This window comes from Pimephales promelas, chromosome 3 (genome assembly GCF_988280905.1).
Source record: "Pimephales promelas chromosome 3, fPimPro1.hap1.1, whole genome shotgun sequence".
In the NCBI taxonomy this organism is placed as follows: domain Eukaryota; kingdom Metazoa; phylum Chordata; class Actinopteri; order Cypriniformes; family Leuciscidae; genus Pimephales; species Pimephales promelas.
This window is the reverse complement of record NC_142771.1, coordinates 35,430,193-35,454,912: the sequence shown is the minus strand read 5'-3', so window position 1 is coordinate 35,454,912 and position 24,720 is coordinate 35,430,193. Positions and strand designations below refer to the sequence as shown.

General features: G+C 38.3%; 2 protein-coding genes across 2 annotated transcripts in view; one reads left to right on the top strand and one right to left on the bottom strand.

Moving 5' to 3' along the window:
- Positions 1–9,786, top strand: part of vasnb (vasorin b) — a 30,515-nt gene extending 20,729 nt beyond the window's left edge. The window contains exon 3 of the mRNA XM_039686397.2: positions 7,612–9,786. Coding sequence (XP_039542331.2) covers positions 7,642–9,660 — 2,019 coding nt within the window. The 5' untranslated portion in view covers positions 7,612–7,641 and the 3' untranslated portion in view covers positions 9,661–9,786. The remainder of the gene's footprint in view (positions 1–7,611) is intronic.
- The window catches only part of coro7 (coronin 7), a 177,068-nt gene that overhangs the window by 69,413 nt on the left and 82,935 nt on the right, over positions 1–24,720 (bottom strand). The gene's annotated exons all lie outside the window — the stretch shown is intronic.

Sequence of the window (24,720 nt, the reverse complement as noted above, 5' to 3'; positions counted from 1 at the left end):
AACTCTTCATATGTACATTTTAGGTACTAATATGTACATTTTAGGTGTTAATATGTACATTTTAGGTGTAAATATGTACATTTTAGGTACTATGTACATTTTAGGTGTTAATATGTACAATTTAGGTGTTAATATGTACATTTTAGGTACTAATATGTACATTTTACTTGTTAATATGTACATTTTAGGTGCTAATATGTACCACTAAGGTAAGAAAGTGTACCATTTGAAAAGGTACAGCCCCAGTGACAACTTTTGTACCTTTTTTTTTCTGAGAGTGTATGGAAACGAGTCAAAAAAATTATGAGATAGTAACGTTTTGGAAATTATAACATTAAAAATTCAAAATTAGTAATTTACTTTTTTTTCATAATTACCTCATAATTTTGCCATTTCAAGTCAAAATGTCAAAGGTGGTTTAGTTTAGAAGTCTTTTTATCTTATAATTGTGACTTTTAATGACCTAATTATGACTAATTATAATCTTATCTCATAATTGTGTTTTTATCTCATAATTTTGACTGTAATGTGACAACTTTTTATAATTTAACCTTTTTATAATCAAAATTGACTTCTCTTAATCTTATCTGATAACTGTCTTTTATCTCATAATTTCAATTTATCTCATGATTTTAACTAAATCTATGACTTTTACATTTTAGAATCTCAATTTTTCAGCTTCTTGTCATAATTGTGATTTTCTTTATACCAAAGCATGACTTTTTGTCTTTATGTGATGGAAATGGGCTTCCATACATATTTACGATGCCTTCCCAGAGTGCTCATTGCTCGCTTTGAGGTCATTGATCTAGCAGTGCTGATGGAGGACATCAGGGCCAAATGTAAACTAACAAGTGAGCATGTTTGCTAGAAGCCTGACATCTGGCCTCGGCGGCAGACGCAAAGATAATTCCTCAGAGCAAGCGCTTGTAAACCCATTTCCTTTTGGACTGATCTGCAGTCTGTCCTTTCCGGCCTCCCACGCGGCTCGTCCCTGGAGAAGCACACAGAGTCCCGCCGTCTGCGCAGGCACGCGTCTGCAACCCCGAGGGCGACGGCACCCGTCCGCGAAACCTCTCTCTGATATCACAGGCATCGCAAACAAAAGGACCTGACGCGATCCAGTTGCAGACAAAACAGAGTCCAGACAAGCAGATGTGCAAGTAACTGAACGCTGAACACTGTCGATTCTTTGTTTCTTAAAGGAGTGTGTCAGGCTGAGGTTGTGGGCAAAGATACTTATCAGAACCACCATGAAAGATCTGGGGGATCGTGTTCAATGCATTCACTAGACGATAAGGGGACATGCAACAATTACAAAATCTAAAATGAATCCTTTATGTGTTGTTATGGTCCCTGTCCATTTAATTATAGCTGGACTGGATCATTTACATTTATACATTAAAAATACTATATTTATTATTCGATCTTACTGCATTTGAATATATGTGATTTTTGAAGGACTGCTTTATATATAATATTCATGGTATGGGAAATAGTAGGAACAACATGAATGATGAATTTTATTTTAGGTGAACTATTCCTTTAACTCTCATCACCATGTGCTTTCATTCAGTCGGCTCCATTCAGGAGTTTGCTTTATGTTTTCCACAGACAGTAACTCGGGTCACCGCTGTAAATCCTGAACCAAAAGAACACTATTCTTCTCTCATAAACAATAAAAAGAGTGCAGACGTTTGTATGGAAACAAAACCGTCCTAGTCGTGAATCAGATCAGCACTCAGCGTCACCTTTAGCTTTGATGTGTGTGTTTTTGTTGCGGTCACATGACTATATCAGAGAGCGAGTGAGTGTTTGACCCAATAAACTTGACATGAAGGCCGTCACTGACTGATGATGGTCCTATTCAAAACACAATACACTCTATTTGATTTGATTACTACACTCTGCTCGACAAAAGGAAAAAAAACAACATCAAGTTTAGCAGGTATAGCCGCATTACAAAACACTGAAACACTTCCTGTGAACTGTTTACCTGTTAAAAGTGGCGTGCGCAAACTGAATGAAGGGCTACTTAATTATCTTGGGTGCGTCGTGTATATCGTGTGCATGAATTCGGGCATTATACGGACACATTATGACGTCCTCATTGTACAACATCACTACTGGAATTTATGATTATCTGTCCGACATTGTCTGTTAATGTGATTTAAAGTAAATTATGATAAATGCTTTGATTGTTACTTGTACGTGCAACATTTCAGCCATAAATAAATGATAAATGTTAGCTAGATTGTGTTAATTACCAGTCTAGCAAAGCTGAAATATAATAAAATAATGGTTTGTAGTTTTAAAATCGCGTGTTATTATGTGTAGTAACTTCCATTAAGGAAACATAGTGAGCATCGATGCCCCCTATATTTTACGGCTCACTGTGGGATTGTTTAGGGAACAAATGTTTCAGAGGTTTTGTGACCGAGAAAGCCCTTAAAATGGTATTGTATTGCTTATGTTTCCCTCCCACCGTCACAAATCATTGTTTTATGGCCGTGCACTCTCAGGTTGAGGGATGGTACTGGTGCATTTTGGGTAACAGGGTCCAGCTGTGGTCAAGTGAGGCAGTTAACAGGAGACAGTGATGTGGACGTTAGGGGTTAATGAAGGAACTATGATGTCTAGAAAGAGCTCAATGACTGTAAACTACCAAAAATATCTATACAGGATTAGATATTAAATTTTACTATATATAATTGTATGTACTCATAATATTTGATCCCAATCAGGAGTTGCCTCCAAATACCAACTTCCTGGATTACGCATCATGACTCCGCCCCCTTTCCCTCAGTCTCTCTCCTGGCATCTGCCACCTTTACCAGTCCATTCCTCTCTCCATGCCTCTCAGTTGTTTTCTTTGCTTTTAGATTATGCTGGAAAGACAAGACTTTTCCTTTGCCAGCAACTTTTCTTTAGTCTTTTTTTTTTCTGGTAGAAGCCTTGAGCAATAACAGCTTTCTATTTAAATCAACACATTTTCAATGGCAAATGCATGTCTTTAAATAGTCCCATGCGTGGATATGCAAAGCACCAACCTGGTCGAACGACACATTGATGGAGGAAAAGGAGAACTGGAAAAGATGTAGTGGGAACACTTTACAATAAGGTCCCATTAGTTAATTCATTCACTAACAATGAGCAATCCTTGTTAATAGTAGTTAATTAAAATTATAACCGTTCATTGTTCGTTCATGTTAGCTCAGGCGTAGGCTAAATAATATTAACCCTCAATCGGGTCATGGGGTCTATACGACCCCAATCGACTTTTACTTAATAAAAAAAGGTTCCCTTCATCTCAGTGGAATAAGATTTTGTGACTTTTCATACATTATCGATCTATACACACACAAAAACTGGGATTGATTCGGTTGTTCTGAAGGTATGTAAAAAATGTTTACACTTCTGGTCTTCGGGGTCACATTGAAATGAATGGGAAATGTGAAAAAAAAAAAACTAAATATATTTTCTTCATGTGTCAAAAAAAAAAATGTTTACACAGAAATGAAGGCCTAGTAATAGAGCATAAATGCAATGTATCATAAAAAAATAACATTTCATATGCTAATGCTAAAGCTAATGGTGTAGTTGAGGATTTGTGTGGTATATGGATACAAAAGTACTTTATATCTCCAAAAACACAGCATTAATGAATAGATGAGAAGTAAACAAAAAAAATGATATATTATTTGTATGATTAAAAATGTATATTTTTTAGTACAATTACTCAATCAATTGTTGGGGTCGTATAGACCCCGAAGCCCAGAAGTGTAAACAGGAAACGAAGACAATTTGAAGGTTAATAAATACTTTGATTTTAATAAGGAATTAGTAATGGTTGAAATTAACATTTAGCAAGATCGGTATTTGTCATTGTTAGTTCATGTTGACATTGTTTATTATTGGACGTTCCGTTTGTTACATAAGCTGTGTTTTGATGGCTGTAGCGATGTTAATTAGTTATTTGTAATAGCTGTAGTGTATCTTCTGATCATCTATGCATTTAGAAGACACTTTATCCAAAGTGAAATACGAAAAGTGGAACACGAGCAATTTGTCGAGAAGCCAACGAAACTCATAATATATACAATGCCAGGTACAGTATATTTAACAACTAGATTAGGAAGCAAGCTAGAGAAGAGGTGAAATGCAAAGAAAATGGAGATGAAAAAGTCAAAGATGCTCTCAAGTCTTAAAGGGATACTCCACTTTTTTTTGGAAATAAGCTCATTTTACCACTCCCCCAGAGTTAAACAGTCGAGTTTTACCGTTTTTGAATGTATTCAGCTGATTTTTTTTTATATTTAGAAGAATATCAGTAACCAGACAATCTCTGGTCTCATTGACTTCCATAGTATATTTTTTCCCAACTATGGAAGTCAATGAGACCAGAAACTGTCCGGTTACTGATATTCGTCTAAATATCAGAAAATCAGCTGAATGGATTTGAAAACGGTAAAACTCAACTGTTTAACTTTGGGGGAGTGGTAAAATGAGCCTATTTCCAAAAAAAGTGGAGTATCCCTTTAAATGTTCAAACAAAATATAAGTAGACTAGTGGAGTACAGGTAGAAAACAGCCAAAGCCAAAGAGCGCCCTAGAGCCGATAGTTGGCTGTACACTCAGAGCAGATCTCAGAGCTTTAGGTTAATCCCTCAGAGGTGTTTTTTATCTGAGGCTTGGTAAGTCGCAAACCGCTGAAGTGAAGGAGGAAGATGTGTGAGCTGGATGGGGGTTTATCTGAAATCAGACTCAACTCCCACTCCTCGTGTCTCTGTCGGCTGACTGGATTGTTTCTTGTGAGGGTTTGATTGAAATGATGAGGAGTGGGATAAACACCGGGCCAAAATTAAACATGATGTTTGATCTTCATACCAAGCCTCATCTCCCCGCCAGATGCTTCCCTTCACCCAGAGTCGCTTCTACTTGATAAAGTACAGCCAAGCTAAGATACTGCCGTCATGCTACTGAAAAAAAAGGTGTATATCTTCTACATTGTACTTTCCCCTTGATCCAACGCGCTGCCTTCTGATCTTTCCCTAAAGTTCAGGAAGGGAGGACTGAGGTTTTACTTCATCCTCATTCATCTATCAGGTTCGGCAGGTCTCTCTTCACACGCCAGATGATGCTGTGAAACACTACGCCACAGTCTGAATGCTTTGTGCTGGCTGAGGGACGGAAGTGGACTCTGCCCTCCGACCGCAAATCTATCACAGAAAGCCTCTTTCTTTTCCTCCTTCTTGGTTTTTCTTTCTTGTATCTTATATCCACTTTCCCTTCATGTTTTAAAACACCACCCTGATGTTCGGAGGGCGTATCTTTGTGTCTTTCCCTGGTTTCCGCCTTAATTTTATCGCTCACACTCTCAGCCTTTCGTCTTTTAGCAGTGCCTCGATCCCCAGACTCTTTTAGATGGCAGCTCCATCTAAAAAACAATCTGCTCTATGCATTTATTTCGTCCACCTTTAATATCACACAACTTTCCCACGGTACTCTGAGAGCCAAACACCATGGGACGGCGGTGACCTACGACCCCCCTCATGATTAACTTCCCATAAGCCACAGTGTTCCACCTGTTATCAGGTTATCTGGAAGGTCTGCATGGTTTTTTCCAAGTAAAACAACTAATCAGGACTTTAAAGTGTTACGCATCGCTGAACGGAGACCAGCGAGAGCTTTTTGGTGGAGGAAACGTGTTACTCTTTCACCCACCCATTTTGTAAGATCTCGTTGATCAATATCATTCCAACTAGATAGATCACAGCTAGAGCTCATTACACGAACAACACGTATATGGTGCCAAAACATGACAGAGAGTGCAATGCCAATGCGAGTGAATCAATATCAGTGCCCGAACATAACAAAGCACTTTCTTTCATGTCCTTTTGAACCCTGTGTGATCTTCTTTCCAAGTACTGGCATTTGAGACACTTTTTTTGCTTTTGAGCAGAGAAAAAGTTTCATTAAATAGGAAAAAGAAGGCAGGCAGACCAAACAGAGCACACGTAATAAGCAGAGGATTAGTTTCAGAAAAATATGCGTGTGCTTGGCAGTAGTCAAGCTTTTTTTTCCAGCTTTATTTGCACAGAGCGTCAACTAAACCCACTGTCTAAAGACAGACGCTTGCATCACAGCCAGCAAGTCAATGGGATAGAGCAACAGGAATGTCTAAACCTGCTCCACTGCTTTTTAGACATAGAGGGAAGAAAATGGCAAAAGACAGGCAAATCATCTCTCTCTCTCTCTCTCTCTCTCTATCTCAGGATGACTGTACCAAATGTATTTATAGGAAACCATATGTGTTGCTGATGGACGTAACGTGAGAATAACAGTTTCCTTAACACCTACATACTGGTATTGTGAGGTGTGTCAGGCAACAAAGTTTACATAAAGATACTTCATATCTATATGACTTCCAAAATTGACCTTACACAAAATAAAATACACCCAAAAAAGCTAACTTGGTTAAATAACTCCACGGATCACCAGCAGGGCATTGAGAGTGATGCTTCAATAATGCAGCAGGAGGGAACATAATGATCCTACTATCTCTCTGTACTATCCAATAAAACTGAGTGAGAGAATTTAACCTCAGCATGAACTTCTAACAAGAAACCCCACACACTGTCCAGGAGAGAAACAGAAGGAGGAATATCTTAAGGGAGAACGAAACGTCTCCAGCCCTCCTTTCAAGGCCAGATACTGCAGCGACTGATCTCACAGGAGATGATAAACTTTTTCCCCAGCTCACTTCAGTCTCCCTTTATCTTTCTTTTTCTCGCTCTCCTCCCTGACTCTCACGTTCCTCCCTAAAGGTGTCTGAGCTCATCTGATGAGATCTGTGTCTGCCGTTCAAGGTCAGGTCTAAAAAAAAATGTGGGCTTGACTGTTATTGGCGTTAATCAGTGCATTTCTGGATCTAAATATAAAATGAGTGAATATGAAATGACTGAATGTTTGTAGAAAGACACAAAGTGTACGGCAAGTAAAGTCTTATGAGCTAATGTGCAACAATGATTCGGTATATGTGCTGTAAACTATGACGGTTGCAATTACGATGGCTTATGGGCGGAATGATGCACAAAGCAGGATAGACGATGTTCATAAGGGCATTCAACCATTCCTGAAAGAGTACTTCATAATATACCTTGAGATACCATATGTTTGTGGTCAACCATTTGGAAATGTTTTGTTTGATCAACAAAGAAAAATAAGGTCAACAAACATCACCCTGAAATCCAGTGTAAGGGTCCAGCAGGCATGTACATCACTATTGTTTGAGTACAACCATGTCAAGAGATCTCGCCTTTGATCGCCCTTTGGTCTAAAGCAACCCTTTTACTCAGCCACAAAAAGACTGACCTCATAAAAAACACCGCATGTATTGCAGAGAGTTGCTGAGAGGCAATACAAAACAAAAGAGTAACTTTATCAAGTACTCAACTCTTTGCAAATGACTTTAAAGTTTCAGTTGTTGATTCATGCCATTCCTAAACTTTGACAAATTGTAAGTGTCAATGCGGTTGTGTTTCAAAGTCAAAAAATACATTGTGAAGTTGATTGAGCAAATGTTTACTTGGTTTTCTTGTTACATTGCAGGCTTGAAGGGGTGAATGTGAAGGCAGCAACATGAAGCTCTTCCTCCCTCTACTGCTGCCCCTCCTCTTCTATCAGTTCTGGTCATCCCCGGTATTGGCCGACACCTGTCCGAAGGATTGTATCTGCCCAGTCCAAGACTCCATATTCTGCTTTAGCCGCAAAGACACTAAAATGCCCAGAGAAGTACCCACAACGACTAAGAAGCTCTATGTGTTCAAAAACGGCATAGAGTCCCTTTCCCAAGAGGATTTTGTTGACTTGGACAGCCTGGAGATGCTGGATCTAAGTCAGAACAAGTTGACCGAACTTCCAGATCGCGTGTTCGAACCCCTGTCCTCTCTCCAAAATCTGGACCTGTCGGCTAACCAGATCACTCACATATCCAAGGACAGCTTTGTTGGACTGGAACTTTTGGAAAGGCTATATCTCTACAGCAACTTTATAGAGTACATACATCCTGCTGCATTTGATGGACTACAACAGCTACTGGAGCTCAAGCTGCAAGGAAACAAACTGACAACAATGCCTGCTCTGAAAATGCCCCATCTGCTTCTGCTAGACTTACGGTTCAACAGCATCCCCTCGCCAGGTCCAGATGACCTCCAGACACCCAAGTTGGAGTCACTGAAACTGGGCGGGCTGAGGCTTACCAGTCTAAACGAGGAGCTCTTAGGAAGCTTCAAGAACCTTCATGAGCTTGACCTCTCCAACAATCAGTTGACAAGCTTTCCAGGAGTTTTGCGAGAAGCAAGGGGCTTGGTTTCTCTCAGTTTGGCCGGGAATCCAATGGGACCTATAAAATGGGAAGACTTTGAGAAACTTTCAGAGCTTCAGGAGCTGGATATCAGCAATCTTAGCTTGCAAGGGTTACCAGAGACCTTATCCCAGCTCTTTCCTCACCTCGAAAGACTGGCTGTCGCAGAAAATCCTTTCAATTGCCTTTGCAACCTGGCTTGGTTTCCTAGTTGGCTTCAAAACAAGCGAATTCAGTTGGGTAGGACGGAAGAGACTCGCTGCCACTTTCCTCCTTTTAACTCTGGGAAGGTGCTGGAGAGACTGGGGCACCGAGAATTCGGATGTCCGATTACCACAACCGTTACGACTCGGACAGTAAAGACCACTGCAGTACCTCCAGCTCCGGTTACCAGTTTACCAAGCACAACACATGCAGTCCTCCCTGCCAAACCTAGTGATAACCCCTCTACGGAAACCGAAAATGATCTTCCACCTCCAACCCCTAGTACTAGCATCGACCCAGACCTCAGATCAACCTTCTGCCCAACCAATATCTGTCTAAACGGAGGAACATGTTGGCTGGACAACGAAGGACAGGTGGAATGTATTTGTCTACCAGGGACATCAGGGACATACTGTCAAAATGAGAAAAACCCACCACCCCATCAGGGCTCCCCTACAGTAATCGGCACTATGGAACCTGAAATAACTGCAACAGTGGTAACTAGCTCCTCTATACTCTTAGACCTTCACCGGTACATTGATATGCGCCCACATATCCGTGGTGTAAAGTTGACTTACAAGAACCTTTCTGGACTGGATAAACGTCCCAAGCAGCTCAACGTTCCACCCTCTTACCCGGAGTACACGCTGCGTGGACTTCAGTCAAACTCTACATATTCTGTATGCGCCAGTCCGTTGGGTGAACCTGGGGGCTTGGATCGTGTATGCACAGAGGCCCAGACGCTCAGTCAGCAGCTAACTCCCACTGGAGCACGACTGGAGAACCCAAAGCTCACTACGATGCTCATTCCTGCAGTCGCCATCCTTCTTCTGCTAGTCCTAATAGCTGTGGCTGTTGGGGTAGCTTGCTACATGCACAAAAAGAAATCAAAGGCACACCTGGACTTAAAATGTGATCCGTCACAGCTGGAGCTGGAGGGCATGGACAATGGGGGACTACCCCAAAAGCAAGAGATTATATCATGTCCATCAACTGCGCAGAATGGTAGCTTGGACTACGAGGTGCCCCTCATGCAAGATCTCTGTACTGCGAACAACAACATGAACAGTTTGAAACCCTCGTATTTCTGATAATTGCAAACGTTTTGTGACTTGGTTACATGCTAAAGCATGAATTATACTGCTTTACAGGTTCCCACAGAGGACAGTAAGAACAGCCACCAGCTCTTGGTAAAAAGACAGTGGGATATAGGTGATTCCTGGTGCAATCCTGTAAGGACATTTCTGTCAAAATGACATCCTCCAAAGTGCCTTTTATCATCTGCGAAATGGAAAGACTCCACAAGCCAATCTTTCAACCAAAGATCTAAAATGGCTGCCAGTCGTAAAATGGACATAAGACTGACTGAAAAAAAATGTAGGCGAAATATTGATGTGTAGCACCCGTGTGCAACTCTTAGGAGCTGCACTAACTGTGAACCGTAAGTCCTACAATTGTGTAGGCAATTGAAGATATTGACTTCTTAAGTAACAAGGCTGACTCTAATGATGCTTAGTCTAACTGATAGGCATTGTTTCTTTGTTTTATATCTGTATCTTTCTTGTAAATGTTTTTGTACAAATATGTGACTGTTACCAGGCGGCTGCTCTTCCCCCATATCTTGTGACTTTAAAAGCAGACAAAACACCAGATTAAAAACTTTGAAGATTAAAATGTACTTGTACCACCAAGTGAATCAAAGGCTTTAGTTTAGAAATGTCAGACAGTCTAAGCAGCAAATCCCTCCTCTATATTTTAGCCCCTAATTCCTCACAGAAATAGAGACAAAACGTAAGTTAAATGGAAATGGTTCATTGAAAAGCAGATTAATATACATTATGTTCTGTTGTTAAGTCTTGCAATATATTATTTGAAGCTACAAATTGGTGTGATCTTTGTCAAATATTTATTTATATACCAAAATGGGGTTGTTTCCTATATCGCTATTCAAAACGTTTGGTCAGTTTGCAAAATTAGCCATTGCACTATTTATATGCTACTCAGCAGAGAGTTTTCTCTTGCAGTCAACACCGTTTTACAGATTAATATGTTCAAAAACACTAAAGTGTTTCTTTGGCTAGCTCGAAGCATTAGCTAAAACACACACTCCAAATGCCAACTCTCCAGAGCTTACCATTCATGCGCAAGACACAACGAAAGAGCATGAAACAACCAAAAAATGACTGAGATCCTGCTATTGATCACTCTGAAATTTAAGCCACAGATACTGTGGATTTTTTTTAAGGTAAAGTTTACTGCAAAATGCCAAACTGAGACAGTGGGGAGCTGTGCTGATTTACCTCTGTGAGGAAATGTGTTACTATTTTAGCACTTGTTCTACAACCTGTCAAATGATGTTTAAAAAAAAAACATAAAATAAAAAATGTAAAAATGAAATTGTGAAACCTTCTGCCTAAAATAAGAGGGATTTGTAATAATAATAATAAAAAAAAAGTTATTTCTGTTGTTCTTGGAATATTCAAACTGGAAAATATCTCAGCAGTATGAAGTACTGAAAATATTTGTGAATATTTTTTGATAAGATCTGCCTTTAATTTTCCCTGTTTTATGCGGGAAGCTCTTTTTTATACCTTTCTTTTGTCTATATGGAGATGTGTGTATATGTATGATGGTATTTTCAAAAAGCTGCAAATAAAACAAACAATTGTTAAAATTCTGTTTTTTGCTTAAGCTAGCCGGTCTGATTAGCAATTCGATTTTCTGATGTTGAACGTATGTCTTTGTCAATGTGTTTCGGTAATAAGACTTAACAGACGAAAATAAATATGAACACACACACAGAGAGAGAGAGTGCTAGCATCCTATATGCCATCTGCAAACGCATCACACAAAGCTTTTATGAGGAATTTTAGGATTTGAGTGCCAGGGAAAGGTAATATATTTTCCCTTTATGGAGAAAGCCTGAGGTAAAAAGGGGATTTTTTTATTAAAACCAAACAATTGCCAAATCTAATAGGTGCAGTTTTCCCTCCATCTACGTCACAGGACTGAACATAATGAGGATTGTTTGTTGTTACGCACATCCCTTACTGACCACCCACCTGCTTTACAGGTACATTTGGAAGAGTTTCGCAACAAAAGCTTCCAAAGTCTGCTTATCTACAACCATCTGTTGTATATTAAACCCGTTTAACAACACAAACACATAAATTAGCCCACCGCTGTCCAGCACTAACAGCATTTCCATTAGTAATGAGCGCGATCATGTCAAACCATTAAAAACAACAGAAACTCTCACACAGCATTAGCTAGCGACTCAAACTGAGAGAACAATAACGAAGACATCAGAGGGAGGCAAATCTGTCACACGTCAGTCACAGGAGAAACAGGCGGGAGTGGGTAGCTGAACGCGTGTGCGTTTGCTTTCCAGCTTTTCAACAAAAGGTCTCCTTTATTCTGTGATTTTAAGAGAGCTGGTTCTCTGGCTGAACGCCAAAGCCAGACTCAAACTGAGCTGCTCAAAGGGCCTATTGTAGACACCCGAGCTGACTTTTTCAAATTATCTTCCAAAAAATTCCACAGAAAATTACTGCTGAGTAAATATTGTTCTGTTTCTTTTCTTTTTTTGTCGTCATGCCGTTTTCATACTGTTCTAGGGCTATGACGCCAGGGCTTAACATAGATTTGTGTGTCTTAGGAAAAGAGGCTCATTCTTGCCATTAATACCATACAGGCAAAAACTAGAGAATGAACCTTATCATGTAGACCAGGGTTCCCCAAACTGAGATTACTAATAATTATTCATATTGAAAGTATCATCAAAATAAATAAATACAGGTTGCATGATTATCACAATATGGTAGGGGTGTAACAATGTTACGATTCGAAACATATCACGATACTGAACTCACGATACGATATTATTGCGATACTCCAAGACATATGGTAAAAGGTTAACAAAAAATGTACTGTCGATTCAAATGCTAAATTTGATTTTACATTGTGCGTTTAAATGAATAGGCTTGGACTTGGTGCTTGTAACCCAAGGAAAATAAATAATGTTCATGATTCAAGCTGAAAATACAGAATTATTTTAGATGAATATGCTTGGACTCTTTCACTGGCTAGATATATTTAAAATAATTTAGGACACTTTTAACTGGGAACATCAGACATTTGGCATTATCAGGACCCACAAATATTCCCCCATTGCATTATTATACATTATAATCAACATTATATATAGTCGTTTAATGTAGTACTGATACTAAAACTCTGAAAACTAGATTTTTTTTCCTCGCACAGTCATTTTTATTTTGGGGAACTATCCACGATACGTATTGTTGCATTTTTGTATTGCGATATATTGTGGCATGATATATTGTTACACCCCTAATATATACTATATATATATTAGTAGTTTAAAGTAGTACTGAAACTAAAACTCTGAAAATTTTTATTTTGGGTGAACTCTACAAAAAATCCATGATGCATATTGTTGCATTTTTGTATAGCGATATATTGTGACACGATATATCGTTACAGGCCTACAATAAAGTGTGATTATCAAATCAAAGACTGCGATTGAATTAAATAACTGAATAGTCTGATGCGCTGTGTGTTTTATTTATTATTAATAATAGTATTAGTGATAGATGCCGGCAGTCACTTTTAAAGGGAAACTGCTCTTGAAGAGTTCATTAAGATGCTTTTAAAATGTTAAATAGTTGCCATAATTTATCACGCAATTAGACAACGTATATGCAATTATTGTATATATAATACTTACTAATTTAAAAAAAATGAGATAATGGCCAATAAGTGATATGGTACTGGTGTATTATTAATATAGATAGATATTGATATAGTAGATATCCCCATCTTTAGTCCAGTCCATTTGATATATCAATTAAAATTTTTACAGATTGTTTTCCACAAAATTTGTAGACTGAAAACCTTTTAGAAATGCGTATTTAAAAATATTTAATCTGCTAAACAGCAAAACCACACAGACAAGTTCATCAGCAGTTCAAGTTGTTTTGAAGACATCAAAATCGAAACATATTTCAAATAAAGACATATTTTCCCTCATATATATATATATATATAGCCTAGTGGTTGCTACATAGATTCTTGAGTATCTGAAAGGCGCATGAGCCGTCTGGATTGGCCTCTCACAGGGTTTGAATCCGGCCCCGGGGCCACGGACCACAAGAATGCTGACATTAGCATTGGAGATAGAGAAGACGGGGACCGGGAAGACTGGAATGATGAAGAAAAATAGAGAAAATTAAAGAATAATGACAGAAGAATGTAGTGAACACAGAGCTCAGCATGTGGATATGATGGACCACAAATGGAAGTAGAGAGAAAGTGAACGATGAGGGATTTAACTGAACAATGGAGAGGAATGAAGAAATGGCAGATAACAAACTGGGATACTACTACAGCATTCTGTAGAAACGGGGGGATGAATGTTGAACATGGGATTGGTGTCCAATTAGTAGACAAAGGTTTACAAAATGAGCCTCTGAATTAAAGGGTTAGTTCACCCAAAAATGAAAATTCTGTCAGTATTTACTCACCCTCATGTTGTTCCAACCCCGTAAGACCTTCGTTCATCTTCGGAACACAAATTAAGATATTTAAGATATTAAGATCGCTCCTGCATATAGTCCATAGGCTTCTTGAGGGACTGGCTCTTGCTGTCCTCGAAAAGTCATTAAAGACATCGTTAACTTAAAATAGTCCAAGTGACTACAGGGGCTCAATCTTAAGTTTATCAAACGACGAGAACACTTTTGGGCGCAAAAAAACAACAAAAATAACGACTTTATTTTAACTATTCACTTCCTTCTCCATGAGCCTGTAGTCAGTTAACGTAGTGTGATTGCGTAGAGCTACGTCACACGTAGGCTCACTATTGGCCGACGCTGGTCATGTGTGTGTGATGCGTGTGACGTACAATAACAGAAGCTTACGCTATTAAACTAGTAACCTGACTCGCGCAGAGGGAGAAATAAACGAATAGTTGAAATAAAGTCGTTATTTTTGTTGTTTTTTTTGCGCACAAAAGTGTTCTCGTCGTTTGATAAAGTTAAGATTGAGCCCCTGTAGTCACTTGGACTATTTTAACGATGTCTTTAATGACTTTTCGAGGACAGCAAGAGCCAGTCCCTCAAGAAGCCTATGGACTGTATGCAGGAGCGATCTTAATATCTTAAATATCTTAATTTGTGTTGCGAAGATGAACGAAGGTCTTACGGGGTTGGAACAACATGAGGGTGAGTAAATACTGACAGAATTTTCATTTTTGGGTGAACTAACCCTTTAAGAGCATGTCCACATTCGGGAGGATGAAGAGAACTTTATGCATTGAATATAGAAATCATTGACCCAGTTCACCTGATACCAACATGTTTATCAATCTTTTTCCGAGTCAATTCGTTCATTTCGTTCGTTGAATGAACCAAATGACTCGGAAAAAGATTCGTTCATTTCGATGAACGAGTTCGAACGGGAGAGTCACAAACGTGCGTCACAGAACAGAGCAAGGCGACCATTTGAGCTTATAAAACTTAAACTTTGTTATTTATTTATAAAATGAGCGATCGATACGCTTGATAAGACCCTTATTCATCGTCTGGAATCGTTTAAAGCCCTTTGAACAGTTTGAAGTTTGTACTGAAAGTGTCTTTTGGACCTTGAACCGTTTGGTTCCCATTGAAGTCCATTATATGGAGAAAAATCCTGGAATGTTTTCATCAAAAACCTTAATTTATTTTCGACTGAAGAAAGAAAGACATCTTGAAAGATGTAAATTATAACCAAAAGTTTTTTCAAAAGTGAACTACTCCTTTAATAAATTAAATCAATAATAATAATAATTCGATTGATCATCTTGCTAGTCTGCTATAGACAGCTGCTCTCAATCACTAATGCCTGTCCAACATCTTCCACACACAATAATAAAGGATGCTTCGAGAGCGATTTGCTGGTGTTTGTTGTCAGGATACAGAGAAACATTGCTGGAAAAGGGTGGAATGACTCAAAACCATTAACGGCCCACACGTAATAAAGCTCAGCACTGCTGCCAACTCGAGGCGTAGTCCATCTCTGAAATCCAACGCAACACCCGACTCATATGAGAGCTCACCTGGAGGACCGCAGCGTGTGTATAAGTGTGTTAACGCTAGCGTGGGAATGCCAGATCATTCTACAAGCCTGGCTTTCGTTATCAGCCATTCGTTCTCAATTTGGTTCCGTGTTTGGCCCAAAACGGAGATCCTTAGATGCAGCGTCAACCCGCAGACCGTGCTCTAGAATAAAGACAAGCAAGAAAATGCAAGCGTTTCATTTTTCACACATCAGCATTATCCCACAGGTTTCCATGCAAATCAGCACCAGGCGAGATGAAGCAAGCGTGAGCTCATGAAGTTGAACCGAAAACAAATGACACAACCCCATTAGTCAATGTTTATTACGTCTCGCAACCTAATGACCTGGACCTACATCAGCAGAGCCGGCTGTGCCGAGAACAGATTCAGCTTCGGTTCTGGGCGAGGAATGTGTTCTTGGCAGACGAGACATTTAAACATAAGTTCATTATCACTAGCTTCGCCTCAGGGCTGTTAAAGACCACCTGAACAACAAACCAATTTTGTCGTAGTCCAATGTAGGGCTATTGTATAGTTCACTAAAAGTAAAACTAAAACCATAAAAAACAAGTTAAATATCCATAAAATAACCGATAACTGATATTAAATATATATATAAAAAAACGCTGCAGTCAATAATTGTGTCCCTTAAAACTCATCTTTAATTATCAAAATGACATTAAAAAAAATTCTGCCTTGCAATAGCTTGAATGTAATACTACACCCTTGCTTCATTTAGTATGTTTATCTATGAATATGCAAATGAGCCCCGCCTCCAATCACTCGCACCAGCTCCGAACACCTGATCCATTCGGTCCAATTACAAGTGAATCTATTAGTTTAATATTTGATATTTTTTCAACCAGAAACTGATTCAGCTTGTTTTTTTTTACCACAGGGGGACTGTAAACTTATTATATTTAAGCTATTTGCCAAGGCTTAACTAAAACTTAAATCATAATTTATAAAAGATATTTTTAATGCCAATGCATTAAACAGATAGTTCACTTTGAAATTCATTTTTGGTATGTTCAATTTGGATGTTTTTAAGTAAAACCGTTCTTGTCTGTCAGTCATATAATGCAGGTCTATGGTCACCACCTCAAAGAGCATGCACAGAGAAGTCCAAATTAAACATGATTTAATGACTCGTAAGTGTAAGTACACATTGATGGCCTAAGACACGAAACGAGCGGTTTGTGTGAGAAAACGAACAGTATTTATATCGTTTTTACCAACCAGAAAGTACCCACGCCCTCAGATCAGTTGGACACGGCTGTGATTACAAGAGGTAAAAACGATATAAATACTGTCCGTTTTCTCACACAAAGCGCTCGTTTCGTGTCTTAGGCCATCAATGTGTACTTACATTTACGAGTCATTAAATCATGTTTAATTTGGACTTCTCTGTGCATGCTCTTTAAGGTGGTGACCATAGACCTGCATTATATGACGGTTTGACCTAAAAATATCAAAATTGAAACTACTGCGGAAACAAAGACGCCTACATCTTGGATGCCCTTGAGGTAAGATAAAACATATTAAAAAACATTTTAAAAGTGAACTATCCCTTTAACTAAAGTTAAAAACTGAACCCTTTGTTTTACAGTTTGTGTCAGTTGTATACGCGAACAGGCTGGTGTTTGCTAGTGTCCAACGTGACCTTATACATTTTTTTGCATGGCTAGTTCATTAACAAACGTTCCAGTCTTGTAGTGAAAAATTAATAGACAAAAGAAATACTGTGAAGGGCAAGAGGATGTGAACTCAACTCCACTGCCTACCTTGAATTACAACAAGAAGCCCGAGGACACGCATTTTTGCTCTGCGGGTGACTTGGAGAACACACACGCACACACTTTGTGAAAGTGTAAACACAGGCCTCATAAAGTGGTAAAGCTCAGAGGGGCTCAGAGCGTGACAGTAGGAGCGCGGCCCAAAAACACAGCCTGCAGTCTTCGCTTCTGCTCATGAAAGAACAATATCTCAGCTGTAAGCGCAGAGATGATGTGTGTGTTCATGTACTTTACTGTCCCTTACTGACAAAGCTTGAGGGGGATTCAGAAGCAGCTGTCTTGGACCACACAAACACATCTTTGGTTACCTCAGTCTATAAGGGACTCACGACGGGGATTTACAATGGGTCTGTTCTTCATCTTCCTACTGTGTTCACCTTTAGGTTTCCTTTCTTTGATTGTCCAACTTGGAAATACAAAAACGCCTGGAGAATGGGGTTGAAATCATGATCATTGGGGTTGAAAACCAAATTCTTGATATTCAGAACTGGTTTCATTTTATATATATATATATACACACACATCCCCCACACCATTACACCACCACCACCAGCCTGCACAGTGGTAACAAGGCATGATGGATCATGTTCTCCTTCTGTTTACGCCAAATTCTGACTCTACCATCTGAATGTCTCAACAGAAATCGAGACTCATCAGACCAGGCAAGATTTTTCCAGTCTTCAACTGTCCAATTTTGGTGAGCTCTTGCAAATTGTAGCCTCTTTTTCCTATTTGCAGTGGAGATGAGTGGTACCCGGTGGGGTTGGTCATAGCCACCAACAACCATGCCATGCTCAAAATTGCTTAAATCACTTTTCTTTCCCATTATGATATTCAGTTCAGGAGTTCAGGAGATGACCAGGACCACACCCCTAAATGCATTGAAGCAACTGAAATGTGATTGGTTGATTAGATAATTGCACAGGTGTTCCTATTAATCCTTTAGGTGAGTGTATATCCACAAGTTTCCTACGCCCCATGAGGCCTTGCGTCAAAAGTGGGCGCGACTTCCGATTCGAAGTAAACAAAGCGCGACTTGACATGCTTGACACTCGTTCATTCAACAGTCATTCAAGTTATAGCGATCCAAACTAGCTAACGATGTGGGAACACAACCTCAACGAAATTCAAAAGGGTGAAATAACAGTACCTTTACCCTCCGCAGTAGTTGATTATAATAACATTGTTAATAATCAATGCTCATTAAGGCATGGTGACAGACAGTTGTGTGAGCTGACAAACAATTAAAATAAAAAATACACACTTAGTCATTGTGCTTTGGAGTTTATTCAAAATTGTAAATGAATGTGCTGCTTGAATACATTAACTGGCACATTTGGTATTCTGTCAACACAGGCTTTGATCCTGAGTTTAGCTGTAACATCAGTAGCGAACAGCCAATCACATGCTGATAGAGTTTATAGAATATTAAGAATTTAAACAAATGTACACAGGAAGATTCGTCGTCTTTTGGGAGGTGATGGAAACTACAGTCGTTGGCAGGATCAGAGACGGGCTCTGGTAGGATCACTCAGATTTCGTTTTCAGCTTATGTTCAAAACAATCACGTTTAAGCCACTGAATTAGTTTAGTCCGGTTATACATACAACCGTGAACAGCACATGTTGTCCCTGAGCTCCGTAACGACATCTCTCATAAAGATTTGCGTCTTTAAATAGTAAAATAATTCTCCGAAAAACAGCTAGCCTCTTGGCTAACTAACACACAAAATACCATTGGAATGCTACTTCCGCCGCCTCACCGGAAGTTTCACCCACTTTATTTTTTACAGGAGCGCCCCTCGAAAACTTGTGGATATAGTCTACACTTATCTGACAAATTACCTCAGCTATTTTCGTGTAAATTTAAAAGCAATGCGTTACTTTACTGATTACTTTAAAAAAAAGTAATCTGATTACTTAACTCACGTGACTTGTAATGCGTTACACCCAACACTGCAAATATTAGATGTAATTCATGCCTGAAAAGTCACTATGATTCCTAGGGTGTGTTTTAATTCACTAAAAAGAACTGGTTTGTCCAAATTTCTTTTGAAGCACACAATTCCACTTAGTTAGGTTGAGTAATTTTGTTTGAAAATAGACAAAACTGTCTCGATTAACAATATTGTTCATCAATTATTAGATCATAAGAACTTTTCCTCATGTGAATTGTGGGTTACCATGAGCACATGTCATATACATTTCAAATGCACACAACAGTTAAAGGGATCTCCTAAGATTCAATCATTTTGAGCGAAACAAAGCAGAACAAACTCCGATAACACATCCTTGGGTGGGCCGTAACATCAAATCTAGTTAAATCCCAAACTCAACAAACGCGTCGGCCCTCCCACACTGCGCTCCTCATAAAGAGCGCCTTATAGCGTGATCCAGGAGGAGACGTGACCTCTGAACCCCATGACCCCCAGCAAGCGCCATACGACCACTTCATAAACGGGACGTCAGCTCCTTACAACAAACAGACGCTCAACATCCAGGCACACGGAGCAGGCGGTAATTCAGAGGCGCATGTGCTTGACTTTAATTGCAGGAAGAGTCTGGACATTGACATGCTCTCTAAGTCTGATTCACACTGAGAGCTTGAATGGCAGCTCAGGAAGCACATGACCTTTATGAGATGTTGTCAGGCCAATTAACAAGCTGTTTAAACCAGCAGAGCCATCAGACCTGAGCACAAGGATGACATTGATTGGGGGAAAAGGAGGAAACAAACGCTAAAAATCATGTAGAAATACAGAAACCCTGTTTTTAAACCTGTTTGTCAGACTTAAAGAGGAAAATGGAAGATTTATTCACCCTCGTCATGTCTTCCCAAACCCTATGTGTAGTATTTTTTTCCATGAAACACAAAAGTAAGAATCTTTACTCCACTTATTCCCACTTAACAATGCAGTTTAAGTCTTCTGAAGTCATATGATAGCTTTGTGCGAGGAACAGACTGAGATCCGAGTCGATTTCACTTCTGAAAATAAAAAATTCGAACTAACACGTCGTTTTTGCTTACAACAAGTGAAAACCAATTGAGTTTAGGGGTCGATTGCGTCAAACCTGGTCATTTTTAATCTGTAAAAGTACACAATTGTGAATGACATGACAGTTTAGGAAGATTGTCAGTGAATAATGATTTACGATTTAGTCTCTTCACACAAAAGAGCAATCGTAGCCTTCTGATTCTAGGATATGAGACATATATATATATATATGAATGAAAAATGTACATACATATACAGATTTAGGCAAGTGGTGCTGTGGAGGTGGAGGTCTACGAAAAGAAGTTGCATGTGTGTGTGTGTTTATATATATATATATATATATATATATATATATATATATATATATATATTAGAGCCAGGACTTTAACGCGTTAATTAAGATTACAGTAATTAATTACAGACTTTAACGCATTAATTAATTACACAAAAAAATTAACGCATTTTGATCGCACTTATTTTTGCACCGCGGAACATTTCTCACTGGGTCAGTTTCGGCGGACCGATTATACTGGCGCACCAACTAGCGTTCAAGACTTTTTTTACAGTCTGTTACGTTTTGAGTGGATGACGAGCGCGAGACGCCAAAAAATGGATGCCAATAAGATTCTGAAAGGAAAGTTTACTTTTAAAAAGTTGCCAAATTTTCCCATTGACAAGACCAAAGTGATCTGTGTGTTTTGTCGTGCGATCATCATCGCAGCACGTCCAGTCTGAAATACCGCTTGATGATGGCCAAGCACACACACACACACACAAACACAGCTGATGTGAATTCTCCGCCCCCTCGTCAATATCAGGACCTCGTCAGTATTTCTTTCACCCTTTTATTAATAGACAGTGTTACATTGTGTGAGAGATTATTTGCTCCAAGTGAGAATATTAGTGTGAAATTGAACACAGTATATGGCATTGTTTTTTTTTAAATAAAAAAAAAACATTAGCACAAAGCAAGCCGATCCACTTTTCCATGTTGATAAAAGCATTAAAATGAGAAACAAAAAAATAATGGGACAAAAAGAAATCAAGAGAAAAGATAAAAATGTGCGATTAATCGTGAGTTAACTATGACGTTAATGCGATTAATCGCGATTAAATATTTACATTTACATTACATAAGATATTAAGACTTGTTTTTAGAAATTTTAATTTTAATGCAGTAGTAGTTTTGTCTTAACAAGTTCAAATTTTTTAAAAAAAAGTAAAAAAAATCTGCCATTGCAGTGACAAAAGGCACTCATACGAAAATAAGCCTTGATATCGCATGGAGTGTTACTTCTCAAGTAAATGTATCTTGTTTTAAGGAGGACTAAAGTGAAACAGTGTGGCCTCGCTGCTAGCACACACCGAACAGTCCTCTCTCGACTATCGAAACATGGCAAAAAGGCCCAAAATGTCCAGTTTCATCCAGTTTTAACAGGGGTTTTGTAAGCATACTCAAGGCCGCACTCCACCAGCCCGCGGCACGGCCTGGCTCACGAGTGTGTGGTTCAGACGGGCTGTTCTCATCTGTAATAAGTGAGACAAATGTGTGGCACCGCACTGCACAAATACCAGCGTCCACCTCGGGCCTGACGCCGCGAGGCCGAGAGGGAGACGCCGAAACACTCCCCTGTGGAAAATGCAGATCAGCCCTAATGCCCCCCGACCACAACAGCTTTTAAATCCATCTCCTGAGAGAGAGAGAGAGAGAGAGAGAGAGACGCACGAGGGAAAGTCAGATCCTCACCACAACATTTTTACCTCTGAAGAGATGTAATTTAAAATGAACCGCGGGAAGGTCAACACTGGAGCTCCTGCAGCCAGGTTTTTTCATTTCCCGTCCTCGCTCTCATGGATAGGTGTCTGTTTATTCGGGGCCGCTTCCAGTAAGGTGGTTTTGCAAAAGTACGGGTCATGTTTGTGCACTCTACGACAGGGGTTTTTCTGCTTTAAAAAGAAGCCTTTCTTTTTTAAACTCTTTTCCATCTTGCTTAAATGGAGGGGCAGTTTTTCTCCGGTGGGCTTCGGGACAGTGTGGTCTCACCGCCTGCTAGCACACAAGAAGAGTGTTATGTGAAGTACAAAAAGACGTAGCAACACAAGACAGACATTCATAAGTGAGCTAAAGGAGCGCCAGAGCGAAACGGTCGCCGTTTCAGCAAAACGCTTCGCATGGAAGATGAAGAATAAGGGACGGATCAAACCTCAGAAGGTCCAGCCAGACAAATGTTAGCATCTTTAACAAAAACATAATGAAACTGAAGTGAAAATAAAAGCTAACATTCATGGTACAAAAATACAAAATAAAGTACGTTTTCATTATACTAATAAGAAAATATAAATATATATAGTTTTAATTAAACTCAAACAGATTTTCATAATGATGATAATAATATAAATATCTATTTTTTATTGTAATTTTATTTATATATTAAAAAAAGTCACTGGACAGAAATTACAGTGCACAAAAAAAAATGTAAAGGCGTTAAACTATGTAGTCATGTTTTAGTCTTCTGCAGCCATAATTTTTTTTACATTTTTCTTTTTTAATTATGAAATTAAACTAAAAATAATAATAATAATGAAAAAACATTAAAGGAAACTAAATCTAACAATGACTGAAAAGTTAACTACACTAAAATTTCCTCATAGTTTTTTTTGTGTTTTTTTTTCTAATCAGTTACACATTAGGGGTTTTTATTTAATGTTTGTGTGAATGACACTGTGCAGCTCCTTCAAGTACAAACCTTCTTATGGAAGAGCTGCTTGTAATGAGCTTTGATTGATTGTCAGTGTATTACAATGGTACAAAACAGATATCAATATTTCAATAGGTTGGTAAATTAACAATATATCAGATAATGTAAAACGGTTAATTACTGTACATTTTTTAAATAAAGTATGTAAAACCAATAACGTTGCTACCATATTTTTCACTGTAAAGTCCTGGCAAGGTTTTTTTTTACCGTAAAAATTACGGTTTTATTTTTTACAGTGTAAAAACAGATAAAAAAAAAAACTAAATCAAAATGCAAAACACGTTAAACATTAACCCCTTAACTGTCACCGTCCCGGTACCGGGACACCTAACTTTACTTCACTATATTTCTATTAAATCCTAATCTAATTGTGACAAATTATATATTGTTGGAAAGGTCTAAGACTTCTAAATAGATATTCTACCCCTGTTTTGTGTTAAAAATTATGTAGGAAGAGTAATTGACGAATTTATGACAAGAGTGCACCTCAAAAAAATCTGCTTCATAACAGGAGTTTTGACCTTTGTCACAAAAAGTCGATGCACCCACTTTTAATCATTGAAACTTCTGTTTTTATGCTAAAAGTTCATAATAAACATATAATCTAGTATTTTTCAATAAAAAAATAAAAAATTATAGTAAAATATTATCCTCTAAAAATGATAATATTTATATTTATTATCCTCTAAAATATAATATTATTTTTATCACCTTTTTTTATTAAATCACATATTTTAGTAGTTATCATAAATTAGGTATCATTTGAAAGCTTATAAACTCAAAATTCATCGTGTGAAAACTGTTTTATAATTGAAAGTTGCGTTACCATAGAAACGGTACTTATTTTATCAGGCTCCTCCCCTTTTGGGCATCTATATATTTCATAATTTATAATCAAAACCTTTTCTAATCTTGACAAAACTGATGTTGTCAGAAAGGTCAGAGTCTCAAGGTTCCAAATTTTGTGACAGAATTGATATTTGGACAGAAATGTATTAATTTGTTAAGGCAAAATGTATACAACTAAATTCAATGGAATTCAATGGCACCCGGTGGCTATTTTTGGTACTACGCCTAAACAAAATCTCATGGGAACTTCAATTTTTGTGATATCAACTTCAAATTTGGAACATAACTTGATAAGATGTATGGCTTTGATTTTATAGAAATTTTAGAGTAAAAAATATTTTATAAAATATATATTTTATATAAAATAAAAAATATATAGTACAGTATATTTAATTTACTGTAAATTTAAACTTCCATAACTTTTTCATACTTTCATTTTTTGAAGTGTTTTCACTTCAGCAATATTCTGCTGAGTGTTTTCTTTAAAACAAGACCAAACTTGGGTATATATTCCAAGGCATTCTTAAATTACAACCATTTAAGTTTGAATAGTGCATTTTAACCCCCATTCTCAAAAAGGGGGGTGACAGTTAAGGGGTTAAAGGATTAGTTCACTTTTGAAAAAGCTTTTGCT